The sequence below is a fragment of the Haliaeetus albicilla genome, chromosome 4, assembly GCF_947461875.1.
Source record: "Haliaeetus albicilla chromosome 4, bHalAlb1.1, whole genome shotgun sequence".
NCBI classification, from domain to species: Eukaryota; Metazoa; Chordata; class Aves; order Accipitriformes; family Accipitridae; genus Haliaeetus; species Haliaeetus albicilla.
In genome coordinates, this window is record NC_091486.1 from 18615821 (window position 1) to 18628501 (window position 12681).

Consider the following 12681-nt stretch of genomic DNA (forward strand, 5'->3'; position numbering starts at 1 on the left):
TTTACAGCTGGAAGAACAGAAAAATATCATAAACTCTCTCGTGCTTTCATTTGTCCTCCATCTGTTAACATCTGGTGCATGACAAAGTTGCTGTCATCCAGGGTATCATGATCTAGTGCCTGTTTAAGGCCTGTTTGGTCCTGTAGTCAAGGAGGATGTCATCATGTTTAGGCAAATCCACATTGTGGGAACCAGCATGACTGCAGATGCTGGCTCGCAACCCAAGCTAAGACACTGACTGGTATTCTCCAACTTTAGCGTTAATGACCAAATTATTGGCACCCCTCACATTTCTGCTCTAAACACTCCACAGCTGTACTGTAGAGAGCAAAATACAACTTTAGTAGAACTTGAACTTACCATGGCTTCATAGGGCTGGAGGATCCCTGCAGTGGGGCTAACAGACAGGATCTTCCTGTCAGGCTCATGGATCTTCCATTTGAAAACCATGGGTAGCCTTGTGCAGTTTTTTATGGTATACATTCGTGTAGAGGAGGTCCCTATATAGACAGGCTTGAAGTATAGATTTCCATCACCTTCTAAGAGCAAAAGAAGGGACTCTCCACAACTCCGGAGAGCAATCTCCTGTGGAATTAAGGGAAAAGTAACAGACATTAGCCAGACATCTCAGCTACCTCTGGAGGGACCTTGCAAAGATGTTGCTCCTTCCAAGAGAGAAGCAAGAACAAACTGGATCTGAAGGAAGAGGGGAAGCACTTCAGATTGTGCTGTGAAGGAGGGCCCTGAGCATAGTATAGTGCATTCCAGGAGATAGAAGCCCAAGGGAACAAGGACTACAGGATGTCTGGCACCACAAGCACATTCTCTCTGCAGTGTTGACCCCATCTTAAATGTTGAAAATATTCTTTCATTGCTACTTCCAAAGGGAAAAACCAAAACTAACCATCAGGAGATATAATAGGGATCACAGCACAAGTCACTGTGAAAAGGGAAGACTACAAGGGAACAAAACTTTGCTCACCGTCTTCTACTTCCCCCTCCCTACCTTGGTGTATCCAGGACAAGAGTTCAGCTGCAAAGGCAGGACATGCTGCTGTGAGACTGTGTTAACTGGGTGAGTGGAGAGAAAGAAAATCTGGTGGCCTCCTGGAATGATGTGTCCTGAGCAGGGCTTGACCAAAACAGAGGGACAGGCAGCTTGGTTCACACTGAAGGTTATCGAAGAGGTGCCTGTGTTCAAGAGCAGCATACTGCAGTAGGTATCAGTGTTAGGAGCCACAGGAGGAAAAGTCTGGTGGAGACAAGCAAGAAGAACTGTTTGCACTGGGTTTAGAAAACCAGCTTAAAGAAAAAGTTTTCACTGTGTTGAATTCCAAGTTCAAACAAGCACTATCCTGAGTCTATGGAGAAATTTGTAACTAGTTCTCTTCAAAGAAAGAAAGTAAATCACCCAAGGGTATAAAAATTATGGTCTTTTCCCTTCCCACAGTGGCCCTCATCTTTCATAGGCTCATGGGATCAGTGAAGCTACTTTCCATTAATGCTTTTCGGTCATCCAATAAGTGAGCTGCTTGCTGAGGCCTACAGCCTCTGCATGGATAGTGACCTCCTGGATTAAGAATTTCAGAAACCTGGAATTTGCTCCAGCTCATGCATATCAGATACAGGCTGCATGTCCTGAACTAGCTGAGGGGATTTTCTAAGAGGTTCTCAAGACTATTCTTACTTCCTAGGGTCAGATCTCACTTTACCTCATAGGAGCAATACTTTCTTGTACTACAGAAACAGCAGAGACAGTCAGGAAAACTTCCACTCTACCTTGCAACTGCTTCTCTTCTATAAGTGAGGATTCTGTGTGCTGCCCTCCATTTGCCTAAGTGCATGCAGAGTGTCTGAGGCTCCTGGGAGGGGACTAAGCACCCTTGTCAGTGCCTATGTCCACTTAAACAGAAAGGAAGGAGATCCCAACAGCTTTCCTCTCAGAGCTGAGATGCTCAGTGTAACCTGACACACTGGAGGCTAGGAAGATAATGCAGGAGAAAGAGCATCCTACCTCTGTAGCAAAGCAGGAGTCTCCACACCCTCAGAAACCACTTAAGCCACATCTCAGGATGGTGCAATGGGAGACAAGGTAAAGACTTCAGACGTAAACACTGAGCATCTCTGCAAAGATCCAAACATCAACCAGTTACACACCTTGGGGACATCCAGGATGTACTGTGGGACAAAGTGTTCCCGTTCTGCTTCATACGTGTGCGCTCTCAGCCTGACAGTCAGGCACCAGGATGGACAGATGGTGGCATCCTCCTCAATGTTGCTATAGTGTCTCAGCACCTGCAGGCATGCAAGAGACAGAACAGAGTGCATGCAGGAAGGGAGTGTGGCAAGGTGCCTTCAAGTGCATGTGTCATCATCAGCAGCAGTTTGTTTCAATGGCATTCCTAGGGCTGAGGAATTGACTTTTTCAGGGAAGAAGAACTGACCAGTGCCAGATGAGAAACATGAGTGCTGCTTTCCCAACTAACTACATTTCAGACCCAAAAGACTATGGAATCACTTTCAAGCAGAAGGACCTATCCCAGCTGTTCTGTGATACTACAAGAGTTGCCTTAAGGAAGGAGGGTCTACAGACACCCTAGTGCAGTTTGAGATATTTGCAGGTGCTAAAGTTGCATTTAACAGTGAGTCACACTGAAAATTATCATCTATCCTTTACCTGAGCCTAAGAAACTCCTGACTCTAAGGTTACTCCCAGATATCCTCCACACTGGCTTAGAAGGGAAGAAAAATGCAAGGAGAATAATCAACAATGTAATGAAGATCTCTCTCTCCTACCAGGAAGTTTCTGGGTGCTAAAACCTGCAATTGCAGCCTTGTGTGATGTGAATCCCACATCACATGGGAGGAGAGGCTGCAGTGATGTAGAGTGCCCTCAGCAGCTTTACTTGTGGAGGGCCAGACACAAAAAACAAGTTACTGCCCACCACCCAGGCCACAACAACCATCCTTGTGCAGGCTCCCATCTATGCTAATAGTGTGGTAATCCACAGTAATTCCTCCTTCAGTGCGGTGTACATTACTTCACGTTCACTGGGGGTAAGAGCAAGTGTAACTGTCCATATGCATGAGCTGTGGCTTGCTTTGCTGATTTATCTTTGTCAGGACACAGGTGAAGAAGAAATTTTAACCCACCAGTGTATCAAAACAGTGGCCAAAGGACTTAGTAAAGATGCCAGCTTGCCAAACTCAAAATGAAAGGTTCCATTTGAATTTTAACTCCCGCAAAAGCCTTTAGCCTGCAGCCTCTTGCCAGGCCCTCTCTGGAAACTGGTCCTAGTAATTCCTACTAACCTTGTAGGAGGCAAAACCTTCCAGCTCTGCTGCATAGAGACTGTTGAGCTGAGTGGGCTGGAAAAGAACACGGAAGGCTGAAGACTTCAAAGGTGGGATGTCACAGATTTCAGGGCTCACTTGGAAGGCACTGCCATGGCTTGGAGTCCAGGCAACAGTGATCGTTCCTTTGGTGTGGTTGGTCACACAGAGAGGAAGCGGTTCTACCTTGTGGAGTGGCACGCAGCAACCAAAATCATACTCCCTAGGGCTGACACTAATGTGAGGAGGAAACAAGGCCAGGTCACTGCTTACACCATCGTAGAAATATTCAGTCATGGAGTTGGCTTCAAAGTATTCCTTGGGAGGCTTGTCCTGAGGGATCTACAGGATAGAAACATCTCGGAGTGAGCAGGGGAAGTGTGCCTCTGGGAGGCACCAGGCACTACAGTCCTGACTGCCTTCACAAGCAAGAGGGCATGCAAGATGCGCTTCATTGACAGTTCCCAGGACATCTCCAAGTCTAGGCTTCAAGGAGGCTCCTGTTTGTAAGCCAGTGCTTAGTCTGAAGCTACATGAAGCAAAAGAAGACACCGTGACTGAGTTAAAGCCAGAAAGTGGCTTAGTAGCTGAACTTGGGTAAGACCCAACTGACATAGATAGTATTGGTGTGTACTGAGAACATTAACAGCAGAGATACTAAAGAAATCAGTCTGGCACCTGCAAGTCCTTCTAGATCTGTCTGGCTTGTGCAACAGAAGCCCAACATCTGCAGAGAACAGCACCTTAGATTCCAGGGAGGGCAGCTCATACCTTGGGGGGCAGCATGAGGGCTCCCTTTTCATCCATCTGCAACTTCCCATCCTTCAGCATCACACTCAGGATGTCAGGGGGGTAGAAGGTCAGTCCCCTCACCATGTTGGTTCGGTACCAGGAGAGGTGTCTTGCCTGAAGGATGGCTGGCTTAGCTATGTCTGAATGGCAGGTACCAAAAAAGTCCACATACATGGGTTCCTGCGAAAACACCAGAAAGGATTATAATAAACTGTCCTTCTGTGATTGTTTTGAGAGTTACACCATCCTAGTACCTCACTTCCAAAACCATGCCTGGGAAAGGCTTAGCATCTGCAATATTAGACTGCCATTTACTTTATGTCTTGACAGGATGCAAGAACTTTCTTGAAACTGGAGTGAAAGTTGAAGGCACTCAGTGCATGGCTGTGCAGCTAAATTTCACTCAGAGACCTAAATGAACAGGATCCACTGAGGATGCACCTCACCCTTCCCAGAGGCATTACTGACTGTCTGTCCACATCAGCCCTCTACTGCTGATAGGAACCTGCACCATGGGAATTCTGCTCAATAAGAGCCCAGGTCCCACGCTTGGGTCACAACAACCCCATGCAACACTACAGGCCTGGGGAAGAGTGGCTGGAAAGCTGCCTGGAGGGAAAGGATCTGAGGGTGTTGGTCAACAGCTGGCTGAACATGAGCCAGCAGTGTGCCCAGCTGGCCAAGAAGGCCAACAGCATCCTGGCTCGTATCAGAAACAGTGTGGCCAGCAGGACTAGGGAAGTGATCATCCCCCTGTACTTGGCACTGGTAAGGCCACACCTCGGATACTGAGCTGTGTTCAGGTTTGGGCCCCTCACTACAACAAAGACATTGAGGTGCTGGAGCATGTCCAAAGAAGAACTGGTGAAGGGTCTAGAGCACAAGTCTTATGAGGACCAGCTGAGGAAACTGGGGTTGTTTAGCCTGGAGAAAAGGAGGCTCAGGGGAGACCCTATCGCTCTCTACAACTACCTGAAAGGAAGCTGTAGTGAGGTGGGTGTCGGTCTCTTCTCCTTAGCAACAAGCAATAGGACAAGAGGAAATGGCCTCAAGTTGTGCCAGGGGAGGTTTAAATTGGATATTAGGAAAAATTTCTTCACCAAAAGTGTTGTCAAGCACTGAAACAGGCTGCTCAGGGAAGTGGTAGAGTCACCAACCCTGGAGGTATTTAAAAGACGTGTAGATGTGGTGCTTAGGGACATGGTTTAGTGGTGGACTTGGCATTGTTGGGTTAGTGGTTTGACTCAATGATCTGAAAGGTCCATCCCAACCTAAATGATTCTATGATTATGTGACAGGTGTCAATGGAAACGCAGTGGGAATAGATTTGTGGGGGATACTAAGTGAGAGAGGCCAGCTCTGATGGGTTACATTGGAAGATCCCTCTGAGCTATCACAGAGATGAAACCACCCTTTGCCTCTCATACCTGATGGTGGACAAGGCACACCACTCTGCGGTGATAGCTGATGGGGTGAGTAGGTCGAAAGGTCACCTTCAGTGCTAGTGTTGTTATGCCCTCCAAGACTCCACAGGGTCGATCCAAGGAGAAGACACTCCCTCTGACATCAATATCAAATTGGTAATAGGCTGGGACATCTGAGATGTTGCTGATTTTCAGCGTCTGCATCAAACTTTCCCCAAGATTGATCCAGTCAAAGTCCACAGAATGTTGGTGCAGGGACACTAAAGGACCTAGCACAACAACATGTAAGACAGATCCTGGACCTGTCATAGCTGTTTCTGTCAACATGTCACAAGCCACTGCTGCACTTAACTGATCTTCCCAAACCAGAATCACCTCATTAGAAAACCCACCAGTCCTAGCAAACAGCTGGACATTCACTTCTAACAGTCTGACATCTGTCTCAAGCAAGTATAAATCCCAAATGGTGCACCAGAGACAGCCTGGATCCCAACAGAAGGTAAGTCTGTGACTCAGGGCTGTGACAGTCCCTAGCCCTTCCTCAAGCACTAGCCCTTCCCCTGCAGTGCTAAGACAATGACGATGGGGAGAAACAGGGAAGGCTCTCACTGTGGTACCTTTACATGAGCCAACCACCTTCAGGACAGTCTGCAAGAGGCATCCAGCAGATATTATAGTGAAATAGTCGGTACTGTGCTCTCCTACTATCTGAGGCTGAAATTGTATGCACAAGACCAGCTTCCCGTTGGCAGGGACAACACCATGGGACACATCACAGGAGAAAACATGATCTCGAAGCAGAGGATCTTTTGCTCTTTCTATCCTACATGGTGCATCAACCTGCAAGCAGAAAAGAAATAGGTTGACAAAGGAGCCAAGAGGAGCCAAGATGGCTCTGAATGCAGGACATTAATCAGTGAAGAACTGAAGTTTTCAGCAGAGCTAAACACCACCAAGAACACCAAGGGTACTGCAGCTCAGCACAGAAATGCTGTGCAAACTTCTGCAACTCTGTCCTGCTGGAGCACTGCTGGCAGCAAGCTCCCACAATACACTCAGAAGTCAGTGGGCTGCAGCAACATGTCCTGGTGATCTCTGGGTTGGAGTGCCCCTCCTGGTAGTGGGGACGATGGCTCAAGGTGTCCCCAAGGACCAAAGTAGCCTAAGTGACTGCTGTGACCAGGGGACCTGCAGGCAGATAATTTATTTCCCTTCATTCACAGTTCCACCTTGTCTAGGGATCTTCTTTTCACAAAAAAAACCCCAAAACCCAAAAAACCAAAAAAACCAAACAAGATCAGCTCTCTGATGCCTTCCTCAAGCCCCTTAAAAAAGGTCCTGATCTTTGCCTGGGGATGCTGAACACCATTGCAGTGTGAATTAGAACAGTACAACAACAGAGTATGTCTTTGCCACTCCCAAGTTGCAGAGCCTGGGGAGGAGTCAGCACTGCTGTCATCCATGTCAGCAGTCTGAGTACATCCATCTTTTAATGGGCTAGGATGGGCTGAGCTGGCACAGAGAACAAGGTGCTCAAATACAGCCCATTTGACTTCGAGAACAATTCACCAGGTTGCAGTCCACTGTGGACGGCAGAAGATCCATCAGCTCCCTGGGACACATGCATGCCAATTTGAGACTGCCACAACTGCCACACAGGACTGATGGGCTTGTCCAGGGTGAGCAGGAGAGCTGCAGGATGTGAAGGACAACAATAGCTGTCTGATCTGGACCAAGCACGGTGGGAAGCAGGCAGGAACTGCCATATCATGTTGCAAATGGATAAGTTGCTAGCACTGTAGCTGGAAGGCAATGGTGAATGGCCTGGTTGGTAGGGGAAGGCTCATCATCTCTGTTTTAGTCACATTCCCACTTGGGTTATTTTCACAGCATTAAGGGAGATACTCAAGACCGCATATCCCAGGGAAACATGCCAGCATGCCAACTTCTCACAAGAAGTAGTCTCCCTCTCCACATACCACAGACATGTTGAAGATTTCTACACACTTCTCCACAGTTGTCCCCACTGGCACTGATCCAAAGCACAGCACATCCTGAAACTTTCCAGGCTGTACACCTTCATACTTTTCCCCTGTCACACTCACCCGCAGGTAAGGGTATTTGGCTGTTAAAGGAAATAATATACTGGGTTAAGAAAGAGAGGTGAAATCTCCATCCTTGGATATTTAATGTTCAACTGGACAAGCCTCTGAACAACCTCAGGTAACTCTGAAGTTGGATCTACCTTCAAAGTTGACCCTGCTTTGAACCAAATAAGCTCCCTTCCAGCCCTAATTTACTAAACTCAGAGTCACTTCTTTTGTTCGTCAGTGGTCATACAAGGCACTTCAGGCAAGGACTTGCTAGTCCATTGCTGCTAAGTCCATTGCTTATTCTAACTTGCATCCAGAGAGCTTTAGAACTTTCCCTCTGGCTCTCTGTCTAGCAGGGACAGACAGGAGAGACTGAGTACAGACAAGACCAGGGGTTTCTGACGGTTTTTGCATTGTGCCAATGAACTCCTCTCATTTCTTCCCCTCTGCCAACTTAAGCAGGCTCCAGAAATGCTGGTTTGTCCAAAGCATGCCACAGGGCATATTGGATCCTGTGTCTCTTCAGGTCACACTTCCAAATTGACAAAAGTACATTAGAAAATTTCACAGGCCACTTTCGAACTATGGGCTTCACTTGCTCATCAGTGGGTTGAGCCAACTGTAGCACAGCCTCAGAGCCCAGCACCTCCATGTGTCCCCGTGAAATGCTATTCTACACTTTGGGATGATACACACTTCTTTAACTGCTAAATGCAAGAAAGACTCACCCAGGGCTTTTAGCTGGATAGTCCTCTTTTGTTTCTCTTCACCTCCAAACCAGCACGTTGCTGCCACATCATACACCACAGCCACCTTGGGTTGGAAAACCACCCTGACCATGCACTCAGCACCTGGGTTCAGCATGCCGCAGTCAGGAATCATGTAGAAAGGGCTTGGTGTCTCCCAGGCAAACACAGTAACGAGATCACTAGGAAATGGAGATATTTTTTAGGTAGACGAGTGAATTCTTTGCTGCCTGTGCAATCACACATAGGATGGACCTTTCACAACGGGTTATTCAGTTAGGATGTGAAGCAACCGATATTGAATGGCAGAATGCCTAATGCATCTGGCCAAATATGTGATGCTGGGAAGAAATTTGTCTCTAGTCTCTGCAAACACTCTGTTCACACTTTAATGAATCTTAGCTATTACATCTAAGAACTTTATTAATGGCCATAAAATTTCTAAGCTTCATCATGTGATAGCAAGGAAATCAACTCCAGAATGAAGTATTTGCTTTTCCTGTATCTAAATTTGCTGCTACTTAATTCTAAATGAACATTTGTTCCTCTATTATATGCCCAGTTGAGAAGAGAGGACTGAACTGTTTTCCTAATACTTCATTCAACTCTCCAGAACTCCTTTTGCTTGTTTGATTTGTGCAAAGAACATGACATACCATCAGCTTTTTCTATTTTATTGATTCCAAGCTGTGCACTACTTACCATCCATATACTCCACCCTGAACCTCTCAGTCAGCACAAATGATTTCTCTAAGGGGAGAATGAATCACTTGAAAGGGTTTCTAGTTGATACCTTGCTCTGCTGAAGATACATGTGCCCTCCCCTCTGTCCTCTCCACCTTCCTACTGCATCAGCTGACCGCTTTGGGGAGCACAGGACATCTTCCAACTAGTAAAGGTTACTTTGCTCTCACTGTAAATGGTTTGAAGTACACCTCCTCCTTGCCTGGGATCTTCTTCACTGCACTCCTTTCTACAATACTGCCAGAATTACTGTCCTTCCCTCATTAAAATAAGACAGTCCTTGATAACTGGGAGCATCTTTGCTCCTAAATGATGACTCCAAGCCACAGAACACTGCCACTGCTTTGGGCAGCTCCATGAACCTAAGAGCAGGCACTGGAGAGACTCTCCAACTTCTGTATTGCCTGCCTCCAAATCAAAGAGGTTGGCAACTCCACTGCCATTCCTATGGCACTCCTGTGCCAAGGGAAGAGAGGTCAAGTCACAGGAAGACTAAAATGTTTCCAGCTGGTAGCTCATCTCTCCCTACTCACGCTGGGCAGGCTGCCTTTGATTAACTACAAGCCCAGGCCTCTCCTGTGAATGTGGGATGTTCTCATGTGGGATGTGGAATGTGGGATGACCTTGCTGGTCCCCAACTAGTTCCTGTGCATGAATGGTTCTCAGTCTATGCTGGAAACAGACAGATGTGAGGTGCCAAGATGTTCCCACAGTGAGATCTGACATGTACTACCATTTCTGCTGCCTTTTCTGCCATGACCTCAGAGGAGGCAGAGGTCCGCTGCCTGTTAAGGCAGCCAGCAGATCTAATGACAACTGGAATGAGCTGCATTCATTGGAGAGTCCAAGAAGGTGGCAAAATACCTGACAAAACAGAAGGAGAGTCTGCCCAGCCACATCTCACTCACCCAGTGTTGCGCACAAGGAATGTTGTCTCTGTGACATTGTGGACAGCACAGACAGGCAACTGGACAGCTGCTGGGAAGGACAGACCGGGGCGTGGAAGCGTAGCATGCAGGGTGACAGAGAACTCACCCTCAGCCTTCTTAAAGCAGATGCTGTCTTCATACTCCTTCTGCACAGAAAAGCAAGGGGAGACAGCAGTTAGATTGGCTCCATCTTGCAGGTACTGCAGCTCTACCCATGAACACCCATCACCTTCACCTCTGTGAGAGTGTTGGGGAAAAAAAACATCGGTGTCAGAGGTACCAGCAGAGGCCTCTGTGCAGGACAGAGAGCATATGAAGCACTCAGAAAAGCCAGGCAGTGAGTAAGGTACTCAGGCATACTCCTCCCTCTGTCAGGGAACACACACCCACCGTCAGAGAGAGCAGTTGAAGACCACATTTGTTTCACCTGATTTGTTTTGATGCAGATGGATTTCTTTCAGCATTTTCAAGATCCCAATTCAGCTAAACTGAAGCATGTACAATCTTTCTTTCAGCTCCACAAGCACAGAAATATTAATCTTTGATTAAGTGCTTTGTCAGCTAGAGAGCTAAGTGGATAATACATAACTTAAAGATGCAGCATTGACAGCACTGTGTACAAAGAGCCCCAGGACATCTGCTAACTGGCTAAAATAGAAGGAATTGCAAGATACATGTCTTCCATGCTCCCCAATCATCACCTCTCCTGAGTACCACTTATACAGGTAAGGAGAGACCTTGGGCACTGCAGCACATACAGTCCTTGCTCTCTCTAAGAAAGGGAGCCTCCTGCTCTAGCAATTGATGTGGTGCAGACAAACTATTCACTGAAAATAGAACAAGGCCAGCAGCTTATTTCATAAATGGAACACTGAACAGTCATCAGAAAATCATGATACTAAAAGAGCAGGGTACTGGGAATCTGCCCAATGATCATGCTCTATGGCTAGGATTGAGATTCACATCAAAGATACACAGCTGTGGACAAGAGCCAGAGATCAACACTCAGAGCCAAGACAGATGCCAGGAACAAGCTGAAAATCAAGAAAAGGGGCTGGGTAAAAAGAATCATTGCTGTTAAAAATAAAACTTAAAGAAACCCACCCCATCCAAAAAGAAGGGAGGCCCTTGACATATCCCTTATAGAAAATCAGTAGCCCTTCAATGTACAGGCTTTGGGGTCTCCTGTAAGAGAGCAGAGACTGAGTCCCTCAACCCAAGTTTCTGCACTAAAACCACCCAGCTGAGGCTCCCTGGGATCTAACCAGGTGTGGACAGTTCAAGCACCTTATCTTACTGATTTCACGGCTAGAAGAAACTTGTGGAAAACTGGGAATGCTTTTTGTGAGGATCCCTCTTGTAAACTCTGCAGAGAATTCAGGGGTTAAGGCTCCCTCAGGTGATGAAGGTGCGGGGAGAGCAGGAAGGTCACGCTGCCCAGTCTTTCTATGGAAGAACCTTCCCTAAGGACTAATTTATTCAAGTGAAAACAGATCATAAAGGACAAGAGTGGCAGAGGCCCACTGCCCCCCTTGAAGCCAGCCCAAGCACTGAGAGCAGTTTTGATGTTGCCACTTTACCTTTTCAGTGGGCCGGAAAACGATGGGCAGAGTTAAGGACATACCAGGGCTCAAAGTGATAGGCTGCGGAAAAACAGTGGAGAAGAATCGCGTGGAAGGACATCTAGGTAATGAAATCAAAACAAGAGATTTTGTCTGAGGGCATACAGCTGTTGTTAAGTTAGACAGCAGAAAAGAGAATAAAGAATCAAAACCTCCAGACCCCACAATTAGAAGCACTTTACACACCTGACCCCAAGGGTACCTTGGCAGCAAATCAGGTGTCCTGGAAACCCATTCCCAGCAATACCTACCTACCCCTTCCTTAAACAGTATTTTACATTCCCAGGCTACGCAGCATGAGCAAAACCCATTTAGCAGAAACATTTAAGTTTCAGAGCAGGGAGGGTCACAGGGAGTGCTGGAATGGCTCAACAGCCAGTGGGACTCCCGGGAGCAATGGTTTTAGGACACACTAGTGACTGGCTGGCATACATCCACAATTAAAATCTCACTAGACTGGAAATGCTTCACAGACAGAAGTATCAGCAAAACAGAATTTTAAAAAAGGCATTTCATTTAAAATACTCCTGCCAGGAACAAGGGCTGTGCTTCTGAATTAGCAGGTTTCTGTCGGGCTACGTAAGTGTGCATGCGCTGTCTCCGATACAACGCCCAAGGGCAGAGGGGGCAGATGAATCCAAGAAAAGGTGCTAATGTGACTGATACAGCAGGAGGGATGAAGATGCAGTGGGAGTGTGAGGAGTACGAAGGAGAAAGAAACTTCCCACGCACCTGTAGCTCAGCTTCTGGGTTTTCTCATGAACATTTTTCAAGATCAGATGTTTGATCATCTCTTTTCCAAGTTCCCAGCCACGCCACCTGAGTGTTTCGGCCACCTCAATGCCCCAGAATACGCCTTTCTTCTTCTTTGGCTTTCTTGCAGACATCTTCGGGAATTGCAGCGGGGACATTAGCAGTTAGGGTGGGAGGGAGGAGAAATCACTACGCTCTACGCTAAAAGTCTCTGACTCCGGCAGAGGACGGGAGGAGCCACCCTG

At 47.1% G+C, this 12681-nt stretch overlaps 1 protein-coding gene across 1 annotated transcript in view; it reads right to left on the reverse strand.

Moving 5' to 3' along the window:
- CFAP65 (cilia and flagella associated protein 65) overlaps positions 1 to 12681 on the reverse strand; it is a 34337-nt gene that overhangs the window by 21335 nt on the left and 321 nt on the right. Inside the window, exons 2-13 of the mRNA XM_069781161.1 lie at positions 12416 to 12570; positions 11642 to 11744; positions 10041 to 10207; positions 8371 to 8570; positions 7529 to 7674; positions 6167 to 6389; positions 5553 to 5818; positions 4105 to 4305; positions 3313 to 3675; positions 2158 to 2295; positions 1007 to 1252; positions 361 to 585 (exon numbers count right to left, since the gene is read on the reverse strand). Coding sequence (XP_069637262.1) covers positions 361 to 585; positions 1007 to 1252; positions 2158 to 2295; positions 3313 to 3675; positions 4105 to 4305; positions 5553 to 5818; positions 6167 to 6389; positions 7529 to 7674; positions 8371 to 8570; positions 10041 to 10207; positions 11642 to 11744; positions 12416 to 12570 — 2433 coding nt within the window. The remainder of the gene's footprint in view (positions 1 to 360; positions 586 to 1006; positions 1253 to 2157; positions 2296 to 3312; positions 3676 to 4104; positions 4306 to 5552; positions 5819 to 6166; positions 6390 to 7528; positions 7675 to 8370; positions 8571 to 10040; positions 10208 to 11641; positions 11745 to 12415; positions 12571 to 12681) is intronic.